The 22,592-nt window shown below is 42.5% G+C and overlaps 1 protein-coding gene across 1 annotated transcript in view; it reads right to left on the reverse strand.

Moving 5' to 3' along the window:
- The window catches only part of LOC118771140 (catenin delta-2-like), a 202,310-nt gene that overhangs the window by 151,864 nt on the left and 27,854 nt on the right, over positions 1 to 22,592 (reverse strand). Inside the window, exon 2 of the mRNA XM_036519030.1 lies at positions 14,578 to 14,711. Within this exon, the coding sequence (XP_036374923.1) occupies positions 14,578 to 14,706 (129 nt within the window). The 5' untranslated portion in view covers positions 14,707 to 14,711. The remainder of the gene's footprint in view (positions 1 to 14,577; positions 14,712 to 22,592) is intronic.

Genomic DNA, 22,592 nt, shown 5'->3' on the forward strand with positions numbered 1-22,592 from the left:
CATTTATACTCCAAAAGACAGGTTAACTAAAAATTAAATAACTGAAGTTACAATACAGTTAAATACCATAGTTTGCTCCTGTTCAAAGCCACAACAGCAGTGAGTTGAACAGGTTAGAATTGAGTGGTTTATCTTGTTTCTACCTGACTTATTTTTGCCAATTGAGACATAATCCTAGTGAGTCACAGTTCAGGTGTTATGCATGTTTTAGTACTGAACCCAGCGCATCAGTTTGCACGTAGAAAATTCAGCAGCCAATGAAACCGCTGACGGGTTCAGAAATGGCAATTTTCCATATATTAATGAGAAAACCAATCGCATGGCAAGGCATTTTAACAAAGGTAAAGATGAAATTCTGATGATAGTAATCAAGGGCTGAATGACTTGAAATTGTGAGAGTGCTCAAACAGGTTAGAGCTGAAGTTAATCCACTGAAATACAAGCTACGTGCCAGATCTGATTACCATCAACTGTAATAGCATATTTTTCTTGTGGTAGATAAACTTTTAAAGAGGTCAAGGAACATGCACCAGACAGGCATTTGATGGAGTGCTGTAGAACATTTACATAAGGTTGGTGTACATTAAATTAACCGCATTATGTTAAATGATATTTTAAGCATAATTGAGGATGAAAGCAATGAGAGGCTAACTACTCTTCTGTATGAGAACCTGATATTTTTGCCCCCAGAAGCAGTTCATACGGTTGGGTGGCTTGTAACATAATACATTACAAAAGCCCTGCCCGTTATCTAGGTTATAAGATAGCTAACTAAGGCGTTTCAGTAAACCTGCCACATGCAGGTCTCACTTTGGTTAGCTCAGCATTCCTCTTTCAAATTGTACCGTGAAGGTTGAACGAGCCTTTAAAACATTCGACCCAGGTCAGCTTTGCTGTTCAGTGGTTTTCCGTTAGAGTGAGGATTACATAGAGAAATCTGATCCTAATCCAGCACATGGGTGATTTTTCTCTGTCTTACACAGAGCCCCTCTGGTCATACACATGCATAACCATGAAACACACATTTTACAGCAATACTTAATTTAAAACACTGGCAGAATTATGGGATGTAGGTGGCAGTTTCTAACTAGGTGCTGTGGAAAAACATCTATGGTGGGAAAATCCTGCTTTCAATCAGTGATGACTTCTGCAGTGATTTATTGATATGTCCTTTAATCATTCATTAAAGTGGCTATCCTTTAGGATTTCTAAAATGGGTTATGTTTGTCAACCAAGTAAATCAACTCATGAATTTTAATTAACAACAAATGCATACCCATTAATATGTAAACATCCAGAATATATATACATGATACAGTAGTGCTGTTGAGGGATTTCTGTTGGATTCACTTTGACATCATTTCTTGTTCATTTTAGAAATCACCAAACTTGTGTCACACATGTAACCGGCGAAATGAACAGCTGTTTAGATTTGCCATCCACAGCCACAGGCTACAAAGCAGTGTGATTGATTCTGAGCCAAAATACCTTTACAGAACACAGATTCTGTATTTTGGCTCCACTTTGGCATTTGGTAACGCGTATTACATACAAATTGCATTAAGATATAAATCAATTAACACACCTTTAAATTATACTAGTTTGCCAATTTGATGGAAGTACGGGTATGTGTCTCAGAATCAAAGCCAGACAAGAAGTCACTTAAAGTGAAGTTTTTTTTTAAAAAAAGTCACTCTTAACTTTTGCTATTTTAGAAAAGTCTCAGTTTGGCCGTGCAAATTGGTATGGATTTACGTACTTGAGCAAAATGAAAGCTGAGTCACGTTCCTAACGACCATCACAGTATAACGTGACTCTACACCTCGTTTGCTGCTGAGTGACATTACAGCGATGCCAGACTCTATACACTATGCAAAGAATAAAGGGCGTAAGAAACTGGTGCCCAGATATGAAGTCAGTTGATTTAGCATAAAATTGACAACAAATATGGTTGGAAATGATTTTTTCATAGGTAGTAACAATTACTCACTGCTTGAATGCAGCTTGAAACTTCCTTCTGTTGCCTTGGGAGAGACCTTTATCATATGTAGCACTTTCAAATAATTTCCTTTCAAAATTTAAGCCTCAGTTCAAACGAACCTCAGTGTGCTTTTTGCTTAACATTTACTAAGAATTTAAGAAGGTGGCCAATTTTATGAAAATGGGCCGGACTGGAATTTGTCTCTTAAACATTTACCCTGGAGAGGCATGGCTTATAAAAGTTACGGCTTATGACTTCATAAATGTGGATACCGAATTACATTTTCAAAATACCTTAATGTAGCTCTGATGCAGCAAATTTCATTAACTTTCCTCCTGGCTGACTAATCTGGCTCTTTACTCTGGAAATCAATTACGTGAGCACAAATTCAGCATCCAAAGCTGACATGCACATCACCACTTAAACTGTAGCTGGCGATTAAACAAGCTTCACTTAACGAAGCACAGCCAGAGACGAGGAGTGGGAATTGAACCTAGGTTTATCTGTGGAGAACAACGGCAGTCATACACACAGTCCAACAGCTTGGCTTGATCGACTGCCAGACAAGTCATTGGGTCACATCCCAAACAAAGCATATTCTTATCTCTCTGATGTGAAACAGCTTGATATACACGAACCTCCTCACAAGTATGTCAGTTTGGAAAAAAAAAATGTATGTCACTGTCACACAAGTAATTCTGTGCATGTAGAACTCACTACCAAATCCCACAGTTTATGTATTTATATATTATATTTTATACATTATGTTAAATTTTATTCATTAGCAGGGATTCATTAGAAAATTTGAAATTTAACATAGCAGTTTTTAAGAGTCAATAATTGCTTTAATATACGTGGTACAATTTGACATATTTTGAAAAGACTATTTTGGATATTTCTTTTGACCACATATGGGTATAATCTTCTGTTTCCTGAAGGAGTTCTCATTCTGTTTCACATCAAGCCTTTCATATTCTCCAGTTCTCACTCTTTCTTGGAGGTTAACATCAGAACTGCCAATCTGTCTTTATTATTTTTGCAAATTTCATTTTTAATCTTTTTAAATGACTCCACGCACACAAGGCGTGAACGCGTTCCCATTTGTTACTGTTCTCTGGTGCGTGTGTTAGTTACTCTGGTGCTGTTAGGGTCTTGCACTCACTGATAATCAGTAATGAACCCCAGAAGAGGCACCTAGCTGTAGCAGGATAGCGGACGCTAAAGCTTGCAAATACAACTCCGTCAGGTAACCTACCTGATTCCTAATGTGGCCGGACATCTAACTCCTACCCCTTGAACGAGTCGCGGTGCACTCCTACTCTCACCTGAATTAATCTATCAATTATACATGACTGCCCACCAACATACTCAGACTACCTCAGACTGAGTGGTGAACAGACCTACTGTACATGAATTCAGAGCAGTGCTTCAGATGTAACTCAGAGAGATGCAGACGGGGTGGAAGAGCGGGAGGGAAATAGCAGGAAAGACGGGGAAAGAGACGGGAAGAAAGAACGAGAGAGAGAGAGAAAGTCAGTTGAATGTTAACAGGCCTAAAAAAAGACTACACTGTGACAGATTACCTGTCAACAGTGGCAGATATTAAATGAAGAAATATGTTGACAAAGTGTAGACTCAGTTAGCCCTGCCTGGTGACGGAGTCAGGCCGACGTAGGAGAGCCTGGCTACCGAGGGAGGCCAGAATGTGCTCAGTCTGCAACAGGCCGAGACGGATCCGCACTTCATCACAAAAAGCATCATAGTAAGCACATGGAGGCGAGGGACATGAGTCCGTCCACAATGCCCTGCTATATAGGACTCAGATAAATTACCCATCATCCTTGGAGGGAATGAGGAGCACAGTACCGGTAGCCCTGCAGGCAAGAACCTGCCACAGCCTGAGGGCCAGAAAGTGACACAAACAATGGCCTTCAGTCACGCTTCAGCTCCAGATTTCCAATATCTAACATCATGGCTTTGTATCATCCTATTTCACATTCTTTCATTTGTATTTATTCATTTTTTCTTGCTGCTGTTCTATTTTTCATTTCTTTATATAATCACTAGAATATATTGATTGTACTTGTGCTAGCATTGCTTCTTCTGTTAGATATGAACAGGCCATGGCAACAGAAACGTATGTAGGTCATTTCAATAAAGAAAACAAGAGACTGAGAGAGAGAGAACAGGACAGGGATATGGAGAAAGCAAGAGAACGGGGGAGACTGAAAAAGGCAAGAAAAAAGGAGGAGTGAGACGGGAGGAGAGGGAGAAAGAAAGAGAGAGGAGGAGAAGAGGACCAGAGGGACAGAGAGAAAGTGTCGTTTTTGTTGTTTCATCCCTCCCTGATGTCGAAAGGGTCCAAACTGCCTCAGCGAGGCCCGTGAACGCCGTGCCAATGTAACACATCGGGATTAAAGGGAACGGAGAAAGGGAGACAGACAGACAGAGCATGGCGATAGACGACTCCCCGGGTGTAAACGCTCGTTGGATGTAACCGGATGTGTCTGACGCAGAGGCAGTCTGCTAATCCCACTTCCTGTGACAGGAGGATGTGGGGGGGGCGAGGGGAGGGGGGGTGTCAGCCCTGTAACCCCCTATCCTCGCTGTCACTCTCCACATGTCATCTCCCCTTATCATGAAAGAACAGCAGGCGACGCACCGCCAACGTGAGACATTTACAACTGCGATGCGCATCGAAATCTATTAACCTTCTTGGAGTGAAAATGAGATGGGGGGGGGGGGTTGCTTTGCTGGCATAGACTACTTTAGTCCCTCCCCCCCTCCCCCACCCGCCCCTGATCGGCCACATGGTGAAACAGCAGCCGTTGGCAGCCCCTTCCGGGATTCCGCGACACGCCGTTAGAGAGGGCCGCTCCTGTCCGTTTCTGACGAGGTGGGCAGATGGCATAGGGCTCTCTGACGCTCCGTCCCCAAGGTCAAACTCCGGAACAGCATACCTGCCGGACACACCCAGGGGGTGGCTGCGTGCTCCCGGCGGGGGAGAGCTCGGCCTTTGACCGCTCTCCTCTCCTGCGTCTCCCTGTCTCACCTTGCGTTAGAGGACTTATTTTGCTTAGAACAGATCCCTGTTCCCCCCTGGGTAATTTACAGAGCTTACATACAACTGGGCGCTTGCTAAAACCATTCAGGCTCCTTGCAGCTCAATGGCGCAACAGCAGTGTCTCATGTAAAGATTCAAACCTGCAAATCTCTGGTTCTAAGACCTAACCACCCCGTCTAAAGCACTTTTTTTTCAGGAAAGAGTGACAAGAGTTGCACAGTGCATACCACAGACACATGCTTTTGTTCACAAAAAGTGTACTGGGGAAATGGTTCCTTCCCTACATTCTCAGCAAATATGAACAGGCCATCAAACACAAGACAAACACCACTACAAAAAGCCAGATAAGCTATCGATTTAGGCTTTTGGTCAGTGGAAGGAAAGCAATTATTTTACTGTTTTTAACAAATAAAGGGTTACACTCACAACTACACTCACACATACTGTAAAGAACTATACTCAAACCATCAGAGCTTGACAATACACATATATGTACAGAATAAAAAAATTAACAAAATAGACACATAGTCATGATATCTAGCCATATATTAGTACATACCCACAGAAATATAAGCAGTGTTAGGTTATTTACACACAACACACATTTAGTAGTTTTTGATGCACAATGCCCCAGGCTTGAATAGAGTCAGGCAGGAAAGACAAGATTTCTGAAGTACTCTTTCCTCATCACATATGCTGGTCGCTAAAGACAGTCCTCACTGTATAGGAGGCTTAAATGAGTTTGCCATCTAGTGGCAAGTTAATTCATGAAAAAAACATTAGCATGTTTGAAGGTAATTAACTATTTAAGTTGAACAGCTTTCACAAAAAAATACAAAATGATCAAAATGGATGTACCTTTTGCAGGAACATTTGGAATATGCACATTTTTATATAATTATTTCATCATGGTTTGTTTCCATGAACAAAAACTGCCTTCAATACCACAATTATCTAGGTTGGAGAATTCTAACATAAACACCGACATTGCTGGGAGAAGCTATTGTTGCTATTATTCACTATTGAAACTAAAAATGCTGATGTTTTCTCAGTTACTAACTCATATGACAACTAACAAAGTCACACTCTCTATTCAAGCAAGATTCTAAGATAAAAACCAACACAGAGAAAGTCAAGGCCACATTCACAGAAGGCAGATGAAACAAACATTATTTCCAGATCAAATAAATGGCATACTACACAACCCTGGAAAAACGCTATGTAGGCACCCAGGGGGCACACTCTGCACGCTGGTCTTTCTTCCAGCTCGCCTCCGCATTAATTACTGTACATCTGATTGAGCTTTTGATTAAATGTTTTGCCCAGCCACTCCATTTCTGTTGAAATGACTCACCATGAATTCAATTCAACTTGTGCACGGATTTCGCACATCGATTCACACCACACAATGAAATTTCATCATTAACCTGAACTTCAATAAAACAATATCCATATAGAAATCCGTGCCAAACTCTAATCTATATCATCGATATCAGACAGGTAATGTTGCAGTACCCTGTTCATGGATTGATTTCATTTTGTGGACATTTCTTTCCTCAGGTTGGTATATTGTCCTCCCTTTCAAATCAGGAATGTGTCTGAAAATTAGTGGCTAACTCTTCAATTACAGGTAAGGGCTGAGTTACACATCTTGCAGTCAGCGCGACTATAACTGCTGCATGAAAGAATGATGTAATTGCAACCATAACAACTGGTCTCACAGCTGGTCAAGCTGCCTGTTTTACACCACCTAGATTTTGTAATAATGAGAAGAGCTGTACAAATGACTGGGTCGCTGCATTCAATGGCTGATTGATGATGATTACTGTCATGGCTGGAACTCAAATTCACCTATTAAAGGAACAATGAAGAACTAACCATTTTGACAGTCAGTACATACATACAGATGATATACACATCCAGCATGAAGGGTCTTCAGCTGGAAGACGCCACTGCCATGTCCTCATATGCATTTGCATTTACATGAAAATTTGAAGCATAGATCAGTCTTCAGGAGTTCTAGTAATGGTAGAAGAATGAAGAGACAGCACTTAAAATGTAAGGCTGACAGAGGCCAAGGTTTCATTTCTAGTGATGGAGAACCGTAGTGAACATTCTACCATTTCTTGTGTGTTCCTTGTTTGGGCCAATACACGTCAACAAAGGGACGAAAGACTCCCCAGACATGACGGAGTTAGCCACATGGTCCCATTAACCCTCCTGACGGTATCACGGCAACAGAAAAGCCTGCCTACAGAGCTGAAAAGAGAGGGCACGGTCTGACCTGCACTGTGGGTCTGAAGGACCATCACAGGAGGACCACCACTGGGGACCTCAGCTGTCAGCATATGCTGCTGACCCCAGAGGGTGCTGCAGCATCTGCTGACCTCAGTTCAGTTTTATGGAAGGCATGGTTTTCACAGGGACTCAACGCATAACAGTGTTGGTGAATGCAGCACACATAAAAAAAAAAATAAATAAAAAAAAGGAGCAAATGTACAAAAAAATCTAGGATTCATTTTATAACTGCAACACAATCCACAGGAACCGGCCTGACCAAAACTACATCATAACAAACTGACAGACTGACCTCTGCACTCCAGCCATACACCCGTATTTAGCCTTCAATCAGCCAGGTGAGGCTCATTAGCCAATGACTGGCCACCAGACACATAATCAGTCAGACAATTACAATTATCCTATTTCAACTGACATTGGCAGAATACAGATCTGTTTTCTGGAAAGATGGTAAATGGAGGTTAATGACCACAGAGGATCCTCAAATGTACAAATATTTACTACAATTTACAGTTAACATGACGGTAAAAAAGTCTCTCCTTCTCAGAGTTAACCTGCTGTTCCAGGTGCGTGTCAGTGGCAGACTGAAAGGTGACATTTATGCCTGCGGGGATGTACATGTGCTCATTGCTCTCTGAGTGTGACAGGATGTGACATCGTTCTGATCGTGCCAGCGACAGGAAGTTGGACAAATCCCACTGCAGCAGCTCCTCCTGTGGATCTGAATTGCAAATGAACAGAGATTCTTTACTCTTCTCCTCTCTACTCTTAAGCAATCCTGACAGGAAGAGTTTGTGTGTGTGTGTGTGTGCGTCCGTGTGTCTGTGTTTGTGGGGAGGGGGGTGTGTGTTAGAGTGACTGTGGGGGCTCTCTGGCTAAGGCATCTCTGTAACCTACTCTCCCATTCCAGCAGACTGTCATGTTTTCACCCTGAGAGAGTTTTATTTTTTATTATTATTATTTTTTTTTTAAATGCTGCAGAGCCAACTGAACAGCCATTGGAACGCGAGGCCTGTCAGCATTCATTCCCTTCTACATGTGGCCCAGGCCTGGCTGCCTGCAGCTTGTGGGAGTCCAGAGAGCAGACACAACTTAGTGGCAACATTGGGAGAATGTGAAATGACCGTTGAAGGACCTGCCCATTGACTTCTGACTTATTATTATAATATCATGATATGATAATATCATTTTCGTTTTTTGTAAAAGAACATACCAGGTGTGTTTTACTTGGACTTGTTTTTCTGTGGTCATGACCAAACAGTGGCCACTAGAGGATCTTGAGTGGCTCAGTGGCCAGGGCCACTTTGAAGTTTGCAAGTTGGGCTCTGTGACCCCTGTGTCATCCGCCGATGACTGGGAGCCCATAGTAGTAGAATAAACATGCTCAATTCCACCGGGAATAGAGATGGAGATGATGTTTCATTAAGCCAGGTGTTTCATTATCTAGCAGGAAAGAACCTTCTGGACAAGCATGGAATAACCCTGCTGGCACTGTGGCCCACCAGGACCAGAGTAGAGCAGCCCTGCAGACACTGCGGTCCTCTAGGACCAGGGTAGAGTACCCTTCCAGACACTGTGGCACACCAGCACCAGGGTACAGTAGCCTTCCAGACACTGTGGCATACCAGCACCAGGGTAGAGTAGCCTTGCAGGCACTGTAGCCCTCCAGGACCAGGGTAGAGTAGCCTTGCAGGCACTGTGGCCCTCCAGGACCAGGGTAGAGTATCCTTGCAGGCACTGTGGCCCTCTAGGACCAGGGTAGAGTAGCCTTGCAGGCACTGTGGTCCTCTAGGACCAGGGTAGAGTAGCCTTGCAGGCACTGTGGCACACCAGCACCAGGGTAGAGTAGCCTTGCAGGCACTGTGGTCCTCCGGGAAGGGGCAGAGTAGCCCTGTAGGCACTGTGGCTTTCTAGCATCAGGGCAGAGAAGCTCACTCCTTCCAAAACGAATGGAATTGCAATTTTATAGTATACTTCATTCTGCACTGGGCATGAAATGGTTTTATTTTTCCATGTAAACTACAGCAGGACATACACAATGGACTGATAATGATATACAACAGTCCTGTCACCATGCAAGGAACTCTGAACCTCAAAGAGGCCTATATGGGATGCTGTGCTGTCATTTGCATATTATCAGCATAAATGTTGCTGACGTTTTTTTTAGCTCGGTCCACATCGCACACACAGGAGAAAAGAGTCAAACGAATCTATATTCTCTTGTCAATAGATAGGCTAGTAAATATGTTTTTTTTACCTGATATCAAATGCCATGTTTTGCTGATCAGGTCATTTTTCATTTGACGCAAGCTTTATCTTTTCAAGTGTCCATCAAGCTGAATGAAAAGGATGATGGTGATCGCACAAGAGACTGACTGTTATCAATACCTAAGAGCAGAGGGTTATGAAGCCACAGGGGAGAGCAGTACAGGATATAATCGCCTTATCCATCATCCATTTCACAATACTGACAATGCAAACCAGTCCTGACCTTTTAGTTACAGATCACGTGGATAAAGGTCAAAAAAGGAAGAGCGAAAGAACAGGAATAAATGCTATCATTCCCCACATAAAAAAAACAGCTGATCTTAATTCAAAAATCACAATGAAGACCACGACCTCTACAGGTAATATCTACAGCTCTAACCAATTCGACTCAAAGATGCAACATAACATGAATTTGCTGAGGAGTCCCAATTGTCCAATGTCACATTCTCCTTTTACGTAGCTTCTAGCGAAGCAATTCAGGTTAAGAGGCTTGGTCAAGAAGGGTCACAGCAGCATCCAATTGGGGAATCAAACCCACACCCTTCTGATGAACCCACAACCTTCCGGTCCCAGGTGATGTGGTGATGCTGCAGTAACAAGCAAGCATTCATTCATTCTCACCGTGCATTGGCAGCGGTGTGTCCAAACCGCGGCACACCATACCAGCTGACCTTTGCAGGAGCACGCAGCATTGTGAAGCATTTCAGCGTGTGTGTCTGGCAACCCTTTTATGCCTTGCGTTTTTGTTCTGGCTCCACTGTGTAGGTAAACAGAGAACGTGTCTGTCACTCCGATCACACGGCATCACATTACGTTACATTACATCACTGCATGAGGGGGAGCACAGACTAACCTGTCTGCCAAATGTCCAGCTTTCGCTCATCCAAAACAAAACAGCTTTCAGTTCTTCACTGAGAACACCATGTCTGGTGAGAGCTACTCTTCAGCAGATGTAACTTGGTCGCAACTTTCCATATAATCAGAGTGTAAAAGGTTGCCATCAATGTTGGTGTAGTGGTGCATACATTTGGCTCAGAGTCCGATGAAGGGATTGCACCTGGCCACGAGCCAAGGCTGTTGACCCCCCCCTTGGATGTCATAAACAGGGAAAAGGAAGGGGGGAGGTGGGGTGGAGGAGGGATGCCGTGAACAGCTGACATGGAAAAGGATTTTTATGGTCATGGACTGAAAACCTTCATTCAGAACCTCAATCATTCATAACTCTTTTCAGACTGAATTAGACCAAAGGGGAAAGTGATGTGGGTTTACGGTGAAGTGCAACAGAACCGGGTGACTGGCTACGACCAGGAGGCAGGGAGCTCACAATGTGCAGGGGCTTGTTGTGAACCTTTTCCAGCTGTCATCCGCAAGTCAGCCGCCTAACTGTATAAACAGCGCCCTTTCACCGCAGGGGGAGTGTAGCACGGTGAACTGTGTGCAAATGACACACTTTTTTGAAATGTGTCAACATTGAACCACTGTGTTTATCTCAAGTATCTTAGCTTTGTGTACCAAATGTACTGCTATTTTTGTACTCCTATGGGCTTGATTGTTTTGACTCTGACAATCTTCATAGTAAAAACGTGCTATAAAAAATAATTTGACCGATTGATTTACATACTGTTTTTTTAAAAACCCAAGTCAACTGTGAAAATTGCAGCATTAATATAGCATTGTAATATTTCTGCTGTGCATTATTTTTACTTACAGATTCGTTACAGTGTGCAGGATGAACCCCTTCACATACAAGCACCCAAAAAAAAATCCTCAGTGAAACAAACGGGCTTACAGAATGACAGTTGTCCCATTCAATGCTCAGAATATGCCATTAGTAATGAAAAGGGGTCAACACTGTAAAGCTATCTTTCTGAAGTTCCAACAATACGAGTCAATTTTTAGGTTGGCTTGAGAAAGCCAATTCACTACTCTTATTCCTTATTCATCTTCATCGTATTTCATCCGATCTTCTGTACTCCGTCAAGATATTTATAATTTTACAATGAAATTTTCCCACTGACTACCACAACTAGAACTTTCAGAATCTGAACATTCTAGCATGCACAGCTGATACCACACTGGGCCTGATATAGTGGCCAGAGATACAGACCACCTCTCAAACAAATTTTGTAACTACTGGCTACAACTTTGATTATCATTAAAATATATAAATTGAAAGCAAATGTGAATATCTATATGAAAGAAAATATCCAATCATGGAATATCCAATCACGGAAAAACAGAAATGAAAAGTTCAGTTACACTGTTAAAGGAAAAAGCATTTAGGGGTAGCAACAGTTGCTCTATTTTAAACTGAATGGTGATGAATGGTGTTGAATGGTGTAGTCCGCTACCATGTAGCGGTAATCGTGTGATGTCACAGAGTGTGCTTTCACTTGTGAAAGCGTCGTGGAGGGGTGCTGACACGTAGACGCCATCACAGGCTTGTCCAATCACCCTGTGCCCTGCCACTCCAGGAAAGCCAGCGGCTCCTCTGATCAGAGCATTGAGCATCTGACCGTCATGAGCTCTGTCCTGAGGAGAAAGGACGCTAGGGGTTGGAGCTGTGGGTTTGTCCAGGGTGAAACTGGACTTGCTCAGCTTGCTCACTTCAGCGCACTCTGCCATGCCAGACAGATAAACTGACTGCTTGTTGTTTTTTGGGCTGCATACATTGGAAAGGTAACAATAAAATCTTATAACTTCTGAGGACAAATGCTACTTTATGGCTCTAAAGGTTTCTAGATCTGGAAACAAAATTGCAAAGTTGGCAACAGTGTGTGACATGTCTCATTTAACCCGCATCCTACTGTAAATTATGACTCAACATCCACAGAGAAAAAAATAAAGAAAAGAAAAACTGACAGATTACCTTGGCAACCTGTGAACAATATATGAACAGATTACCCAGGTAACCTATGACCTATAAACAATAGTCAACACACCATAAGATGTTCTTGACTCCAACAGCCAATTGGAGGAGAGCATTATGAGAAATTAACCACTACAGGGTGGTGGATGGCTTCGTCCACAGCATAGCCTATCACGGTGCTGCACACTTGCTTAACAGGCATGTGTTTCTTTCACCACCACTTACTGGTGTCTTCCATGTAACTTAGGATGTAACAATGTTAACATAGAATGGTGTGCTGACTATTGTACATAAAGCCAAGGACACCTATTCAACTAGTCATTCTATTTCAACAGCTATAGCTCTGGAAAAAAAAAAGATGTTAAACATCCAATGAGGCTGATTCCTTATATTCCACTGTACCAGCTGCAGAGAGCTGAGTAGGCTCACCTGCAGGATGAATAACAACTTGAATTCTCAGTAAGTCTACAACAATGGACACAGGAGAACCAGAACACGCATCTGCTTGCACAGTTCTCATTCATAAGAGTGCGCACAGCCAGAGAAGGGCTGGAGGTGAACACTCCAGAGGGAACTACACACAAGGCTACCCATAAAGGCGTTGAAACATTAATTCGGTAAAACCGAGCAAGTTGAGGAAGAAGCCCAAAACCATAATATCTTCCAAAAGGAGCCCCCCCTCAGAAGAGCCCATGAGGGAGCCACCCCTCTCCTAGACAGGTACAGTACAAAGCTGGAGAACGTGGATGGAAAGCCTCAGATGCTTTGGATCTCAATATGAAGGGGAGCGGCCAAGCTGGATCCGGTGGTGATGAGCGTCCATTTCCAAACCAAAAATGTGAGGAGAGTACTTGTCACTCAGTAAACACAAAATATGGACAATTGTAAATTATATATCACTGCAATATTCTAGCCATACACACAGCATGCAAAAATTTCAAGCATTCAATACACATTAACTCAATGTCAATGTGCATGATTTTTAAATATATTTTGTGGAATTCGCATGATGTACTGGACTACATAAAATCATTATCATAGATCTGATTTAAAGAACAACCCTAAATATATGTTAAATTAAAAAGTTACATGGAGATAATGTTACCGGTATTTGCCCAATAGCATCATAATAATGACAGCGGGTGTGTCAACTGAAAAATTCATGCTAGTAATTCAACGCCCATGATACAGAGTGAGAACACCAGCAGCCTTTCTCTCTGGAGCGTGTGAGAGCCACTCCATGCTAAGACCTCTCTCTACCCATTTATGAGTGTAAAAGGCTTCTTTCTTTTTGGACGGAAGTCATGTTTTGTTTCCTAAGGCCTTTCACTCACAAGTGACTGTATGAAACCACCTTTTATAGCACTGAGCTTTATTGTGGTGGACTAAATGCGGCACGCTGGAAGATTAGCGCCACAGAACGGCTGAAAAGACTTGTTTTCCCTTTTCTCATTTCTTTTTTTAATCTGTTCCCCCCAGCCACTGTAAACTCTGTCATGAGCGTTCAAATGACAAATGCGCATGGATACCCGCTTTGAGCTGCGAGACGAAAACACGAGGCAAAGTGTGTTTTCATCCGAGGAGCCGAAAAGTTCAGAACACAGGACGCTGCATTACACACACGGAGTGCGTTTGGCTCAGCAAACACCCTTATCCAGGGCGTCTTATTTTTACTCGAAACGCACGCAGTGACCCATATTACACAGCTGACTTATTACACTGGAGCCAAAGAGGAAAAGCACTCTGCTAAGGGGTACAACAGCGCTGACGGTGTGAACCCGTGGCCCTCCAGTTAACAAGTCCAGTGCTTCATCAACAAGATCCTGATGCCTGACCTAACAGGTAACAGTGGGTGCCCCCTTTTGCATACCAACACTATTGCAAACAACCCCCACACACACACACAGACATCCCACAATTACACACTGCAACCACAATTCAGTGAAATTGTCATTGTCCAACACAATCATGAATCAACCTGTTGAGAAGCATGAAAACCTCTCGAAAAGCATGAAAAAAGCCACAGAAGTAAATCAAGTGCACTTTTTGTGCCCCTCTGGTGGGGACAGGGCGGCTGTAAGCGCGCACGGGACCTACCTGCTCTTTGACAGAAGCCAGGATGGCGGAGGTGGTCTCGGTCTCGGAGCCGTCGCCGTTGGAGGCGTTCAGCACGGGGCTCAGCATGCCTGGCTTTTCCTGTTCAGATGGCTGGTCAGGAACGGGCATATCTCCTGAAGCGAGACAGAACTGAAATGAAGCTCTCACTCTGAAGCACACCTTTACCATGTCAGGTTTCACATTTGGAACTCAGAACTGCCACAAAAGGTATGTTTCAGTCAAAAGGCTTTTGGCAGCCCCTTAGAGCAGTCAACAAGCATGAACAGGTCTTTATAGTGTCAAACACTGCCAGACAATATCAATTATGGCACAGGACACCTGTGTCACCCAAAATCCTCTGAGGGATGTGTCATCAAATAAAAACCAGCAAATCCTCTCAGAGGGTTAAGGAACATCCAATGTATATAAATCAAGATCAACTAATCACAATCAATCAAAAAAGAATTAGAGAAGTCTCTTGAAATAAACAGTTAACAAATTCATTTCTTCAAGGATAGAACTACTCTATCCATAATTCTAACATTCTGTCACTGGGGGTATATATAGGTATATATACACACATACAAATACAATTAACTGAATATTCTCCATTTTGTGTTAAAAAAGTATGTTTAGAAATCCAGGAAATATTATGAAAAGTAACCATTTTTTCATGTCCAAATATGACAAAAGGATTTGAAAATACTGTACATTTTAATAATGTTTTTACATAAATGTTTTTTTTTTTAAAGCAGTGACTAGAGACTCAAGGGGTGAAATTCAGCTAGACTAATTACTGGAGTGCAGACACAAGTCTCGCAGCACTAATGACTCTGAAGTGCATGAAGCAGCTGGGCGCTTCAAAACTTTATCCCCCCATCTCTATTGATTATGCGTCAAACGAGCGCACCATTACCGCGGCCGCCTTGTGTAAACACGGCGTAATGTGATGAACTTGCTTCAGAGACCACCATTACCCGCGAAACACATCGGCCCGGTGGAAATGGCCGACTTTGCCAAGTTTACCCGGGGCATTAATAAAGACAACTAGTTTTATTGAAGAAGACAACGGTCCTCTGCAGACAGCCGGTTTCAGGGAAAATCAAATTACACCCACTTAAGCCTCTATTTTCTGAGTGTTAATGCAGGTTTGTCTGTCTTTTCACACGTTTGGTTGCTGAGTTGTACAGCCATGGGCAAGCCTGTCTGCCTCACCGGCAGTAATTGGCAATGCTGCCTCTCACGTTCAAACTCTCACATCCTGTTTCTTATTCACAGAGTAAGTGAGACCCAAAACACAAGTCCTCTATAGTTAGGTAAACATGTTTTGGAAGTATGGACACAGAAGGGGTCATTCAGTTCACTTGCTATGCTACTGGTCTTTCATAAACGTAGCCAACTGCATTCTTTTATAACTACTGTTAGATCTGTCAGACTGAATGCTCCACCCCAATGTTTGCAAAATATGTCACAAAAATTATAAGTGCAGCACAATAAATTGTATAGAAATGCAGGTGATTTATGCAATCCACTGACTCGCTGCTTTAAAGTGATTTGAACAACTTTACCTGTCTTCATATGGTCATGACTACATTTAATAAACAAATTATAAACTACATTTATTTTCATAAGGATGCCACAGGATATCACTGGGCGGGATATTACCTCAATATGTTGCCGTGGAAACGGAAAGTCCCCAGTAGCCTAATTAAAATGCAACGCGCAGCTTATTTCGGTGGTAATTATCTACGAATCTGTCCGGACACAACACTTTCACTTCATGCTCTGTGAACCTCCTGAAAGTGATAAACAAGGATTGTCTACATCAGCGGTTCGTTAGAACCCTTTGGCCTTATTTACTCTGAAAAAAACAAAAAAACTGAGGGCAGCCATCTTGGAAGCGACGACACACATCAAACAAATTTACTAACAAGGGAAATAATGAACTGATTAGACGAAGTTCGATAGTCATTAAGGCTTGGAGATCAACGTGGTTATCACATACTGCCTGTATCCACCCACACTCAATAAAGACTTCTGTCTGAATGGTTTTTGATGTATGTACTGTTTACGCATTGAGGGAACATGGAAGGGAAAGTCATTAGGTCATTTAGGACAGCGCTGTGACATTGTTGTAAAGGGATGCCCTATACAAAAACATGATATATATATATATATTTTAGAGAATATACTTTTAGCTCAATCAATATATTGTACAGTACATATGTAAATTACTACCATTTTGGTATATTGAAATATATTTCTGCTTTGCATCTCTGTATTTTAAATGTATTTATAATATATTCTTGTGCAGAACAACATATTTCTCAATATACTACAATATATTTCATTTTCATATGGGCCATTTAAGACTTCAATGAACTGCTATTGTGGCAAGACAGAACTGTCATCTCAAGCACTTATTGGTATCAAACAGGAAAATACACACAATACTGCACAATACACCGCACATATTATTATTATTCCAATCCACACATTAGTATATCAAGCAATATTACTGGCCACTTCCTGTTTGTGATATCACCTGTGAACAAACGGTCATTGAAAAAACACAGAAGATAAGAAATACGAAACATGCTTACCACTATTTACCTGCTAATGAAGACACAATTAACCAGGGCATACTGCTCTGTTGGATGTTAACGTGAAGCACCTTGCCCAAGAGGACTTGGCCCTGGGACTAAACCCACAACCTAATAGTTACAAGAAATGGAAATGCAACATGTATGCTCCAATTCCAAACATATGCTGCAATCCTGCTGCACGCTTGAGTGCATTGTAATTTGCAATGCAAAGTAACATAAAAATGGAGGACATGTCAGCTACCCTGGTTAAGTGCTTCTAGGAAATAAGCAAGCAGCACGCAAGGAAAGGATTTTTTTGTTAGCGTAAAACTGCAATCTTTGTCTGAAATGAGATCTGGGATTGCGCTGACGTGTCCCCTCGCCGTATTTCTCCGACCACATCAAAGCCCTCAAACCCAGTGCAGCAGAGCCCAGCCCAAGAGACAGCAAGTAACACGGTGCACACAGAGACGGACTGCGCGAAAGGAGAAATCGACCCGCGCTCTCGTGCGTCGGGCGTCTGGACTTTAATAGCCGTATCGACTAAGACTCCTCTGGGGCGGGCGTTCAGTAGCTCGCGAGGAGTGTAAATCGCCCGCTACGAAGGCCTGACGAACACCTGGCCATATGTCACGCTCAAGAAAAACGGGGGCCTCTGTGCTTTTTCGTTTCGTAGGTGCCGCCTTTGACGTACAGCTCTGCTGATGGACGCTCTGCACGTGCGAGGCCTGACCGAAATGCAGAGGGCGCAAAGCTGACGCACAGGAACCTGCTGGTGGAGGCAGAATCAGGCGACAGGCTATCAGTCATGAGGTGCAGAGAAGGAGACGCAGCATTACAGAGCTTTACTCCTCCTGCAGAGGCCTCTCCTGAAACGGGATAGCGGTTTATTGTTCCCTCTCTTTCCCTGAGAACAGGAAATCCCCCTGCTCTGCTTTCGTGACTTAAAATCCTACGCGTTATTCGTTTTTGTTTTTTTTGGGTTTTTTTGCAGACGCTCTTGCTCAAGGTGACTTAGCCAGCTTACATGCGGATTCCTATCCACTGAAGCCCACGGAGGGGGAGGACCAAGGGTGAAACTGCATGGTGCTGTTCACGATGCGAGCCCACAACCTTCTGGACACAAGTCCAATTCCCTACGGTGGCTACTGCTGCACAGAGATGCTGCAGATTTTGAAGTAGCTGACGATGCAGTGTGTTGTAGTGGTACATAAAAATGAAAGCATTTTCATAGAGCACTGATTCTCAATCCCGCTCCTGGGGCCCCCCTGCTCTGCACGTTTTCCATCTTTCCCTGCTCTACCTACCTGACTGAACTCATCAGTCGCACTTTTCATTAGCTGAGCACACCTGATTTAATCAAGAGCATGTTAATCATTTCAATCAGGCGTGTTTGGAGCAAGGACTGAAGATACGCAGGACAGGGGGGCTCCAGGAGTAGGACTGAGAAACACTGTCACAGACTGAAGGAGAGCCTTCACCACCTCCTCCTAGAGGCAAATTGTTAATTGTGTCAATAATTTAATTGTGTGCACCTGATGATGATTTGTAAAGGAACCATCCTCTTGGCTAAAAAGCCACACCTGACAATTGAAGGTGGATTAAATACAGGTGTGGCTGAAGAGCAGGAGAAAGGCTCATTTTGTCCCTGCTGGTGGTTGGTGGAGGCTCGTTTCCTTTGTTTTGTTTTAAAAATAGTTTCTTTTAACTGTCACTCTTTTTGGCTCATTTATGGGGCAAGTGCCGGCCAGCTTCTCTACACATAGGCGGTTCCTTGTCTGTGTCTGATTGCATCACACTGACTGTATGACACAAATTGTTAACTACTCATCAGTGACAAAAACTTATAATATAATAGAGCTGATTAGCGAATGAAGTGCCACAGAGAAACTGGGACACATTGCAATGAATGACTTGTACATAGCTCCATTTTAACCCCCCCTATGCAGTCATGACTCACCTGCTCAGCGGCTGGGTCCTGGATTTGAAGTGTTCTGTTATTAAACATGAATGGGGGGGTTACAGTCTCCACTGAATCTGCATATTAACAATGAAGGAATTTTAGAAAACTGTCCATTATCATTTGAAGTCATGTACCACAAATGCTCTATACTGTGCCCTACACATTTATTCATACAAAAATATAACAGGAAAATGTATATGTATTGGATATTTTTCTCTACTTAAAAACTATTTTTGAAAAGTTATACGTGAATTTTCATATTTCCACCCCTGTAGTTAGGAATTCATAAATGCTCCTCTAGCATGGATTACCCTTTACAAGATGCTTCATGTAGTGCTTGAATTGCTCTGGGTTCTTCAGATCTTTTGGTTTTCATTTGCAAACTGCTTTCTTGAGTTCACACCCCAAATGTTGAATTGGATCGAGGCCTGGCGACTGAGATGGCCAAATGAGAATATTTATTTTGTGCTTAGTTATCCTCTTCCTTGTAGATTTGGATGAATGCTTTGGATCTTTGTCATGCTGGAGAGTCCATTTTCAGCCAAGCATGAGCTTCTTGGCAGAGTGAAACAGGTTTTTGGGCCAAAATATCCTGGTACGTATTACACTTCGTGTATGTCTCAACAAGGTCTGTGTTTTTTCTGAACATAAGCTTTGCTGTTTTTATGACAAACACAATGCTGATGTGCAAGTCCAAAAAGCTCAAATTTCATTTTTTAGCTGACCACACAGCATGCCTCCAACTGTCATTCAGATATAGTTTGGCAAATTTAAGGGGCATCTTTTTGTAATTTGCCTTTGGAATAGGCTTCTTCCTTGCTGCTTATCGATGAATGCCATTTTCATGCAGCTAACTTTGAATATTACTTTCTGAAACCTCATACCGCTTTCTCAGTCTGATCTGGAGATCCCTAACTCCCACATTTGGATTTAGGGTTGCCTGACTTGGTGGACAGACAGCCATCCTCTTCTTGACAGGGATGTCCTATGGGGTATCAAAAGCTTTAAATTTCATAATAATGGAAAATACAGTGTAAAATGATGGATTCAGCTTTTTGTTTTTATCCCTTCTTGTGGAAGCCATGTCTATTTGCTGAAACTCTTTGAAGAGCTGTCTGACTTTCCCTGTGACAATGCATGCAACCGAAGAAACTCTCCTGAGTGATGCCTTCTAATGTATCCCAGGAAACAGGAAGTCAGGTTTTTAAAGCTTCTGCTTAACTTCCAAAAAGAACAAAATTGTGAAACTCATGTTTTCTGGAATGAAATCCATTGTTTTTGAATAATATAACTTTACACAGCGTTATTAAGATTAAAGTAACACATAAGTAACAAAAAAACGTATAATATACTGTAAAATATAATATTATATACACATAAATACACCCTATTTAATCTAGAGCATGAACATGGAATATGAAAATATGAACATGTATATGAATTCTCTTCAGCCTGACTACAGCACCCCTTAACTGAACTAATTTCTACCTTAAAGGCCACCGATAGCTCTTCTCTGTACAGCGCTCAATAGTTTACCTTACAGCTACCGCTTAGCATTTCTAATTAAGTTTCAGCATTCAGGAAAAGGTCAGTAAAGTTTGATTGTGAATCTCCCAGTAAGAGTGTAGTTTGACATACTGGACAGAGAACAATTCACAATCTGGCCCTTAGGAGACCACTTTACAAATGCCTGTTCCATCCAAACAGGCACTTTGTTAAGAATTTATTTTCATATAGAGCCACCCAAGGTGTCTTTTAATTGAACCAATTAGACCACTTCCGCCCTTTGCTGGGATTGCTCATCATTTAATGAGTGCTGGAAACCTGCTGGACTTTGACCCTCCAGAAATAGGAATCCTCTGGAAACCTCTGATCTTTTTTTATATTATATTATTACATTTTTTCACATACTTGCTACCATGTTGCTGGGAAACAGGGTAATGGATTTTGCTTGGTACTCTGCGTGACATCTGAATTTAATAATCCTCAGAGGAAATGCTCACAAAAGGTCAATGAAAATGACTTTTCTCTCAAAATGAAATAAAAGTGAGGGACGTCAATAAGGTCTAACCAATTCAACTTCTTCTAATGTATCTGATGTGAATTCAGGACAGGCCACAGATGTTCAAAAATATGCAGTAAAAGTTTTTTGTTTTCAGTCAAAATCAGCTGCCACCAGCGCTCGCGAGTGGCTCAGCTGGTTAAGGTGCTTGTTCTGAGCAACGACTGAGCCCTGCAGCTCAGACCTGGGTTTGAGCCTCATTTGCCAATAGCTGAGTCTGTAGCGCTGGAAGACATTTTGTCGGCCGGGGAGGGCCGTCCTGCCCCCTGGTTCAGTAACCTCTAGCAGCTTGTTAGGAATCTGCGATAATGCTCCTATCCTCCAGTCGATGTTTGCTCTGATGCGGAATTTGTCTCATGTTGTGTGTGAAAATCAGCCATAGGCTGCATGTGGGGACTGCACTCATCTGCTTCAGCACTCGTACAAGTGCATAAAGGGCATTGCAGAGAGGTGAGCTTAATGTAGTTCACCTGGCAATTCCATTAAGAGGAGAAAAAAAAAGAACTACTACCAGTTATTTTCCATGAACATGGGAAATGGAAATTCAGCTCATGAACTGAAAGTCACTGACCATTTTGTACGAAGACTGTTCAGTTAAACTGAATTTCAACTTGTTCCTTGAATTTACTGAACTGAGACCCTTAACTATGCCCATAACTGCTCATGAAAGACTCCAACATTGAAATATCAGATCGAAACACTTCTGGATGTACTCTTGACGTGATTATGTTACGATTAAAAAATTGCTTTACTGAGCCAGCAGGGACTAGGGACAGCCACTTAAACAAGAATTCAGCATCAGCCAAGAGGAGAGCTGTGTGAATTCTCATTGATTGTGCTCCTCATTGGCAAATGCCTGTGGTGCTCCATAGCATTTCAGGACAATTTCTTAACTAAGCCATACAGCTATGTTCCATCAGAGAACACTTGCAGGGATCAATGAATCCGTCATGCTCGAATTGCTTCGGAAGACCTGTCACCCCCACCTTTCGAAAATAACCTAGCGAAAAAGAAAGGGTATGAATTTCCCAATTGAATAGCTGTTCGGAGAAAGGAGGGGGGATCGTGCCCTTTTTTAAACGTGCACATATACTGCAACACATTCTAGGGCTTTAAAGAAACATTTTAAACCCCACAGTTAGTCAGGCTGGGAATGACAGTCATGGATTTGCACATGCACGCGCGCACACACTCACACACACACACACACACACACACAAATACACACACGCACGTGCACTCACACACATACTGTATGTGTGGGAATCGCATGGGGAAAGCTTAGTATTATCCGTGGAACTTGGAACACAAAGAAACAGCAGGGAAGAGGCAACCAGTGCTGGATTCTGGATCTGAAAGCCATGGACTCAAATCCCAGGTGGGTTGCTGCCTCTGCGCCTCAAAT

This window comes from Megalops cyprinoides, chromosome 24 (assembly GCF_013368585.1).
Source record: "Megalops cyprinoides isolate fMegCyp1 chromosome 24, fMegCyp1.pri, whole genome shotgun sequence".
NCBI lineage: Eukaryota > Metazoa > Chordata > Actinopteri > Elopiformes > Megalopidae > Megalops > Megalops cyprinoides.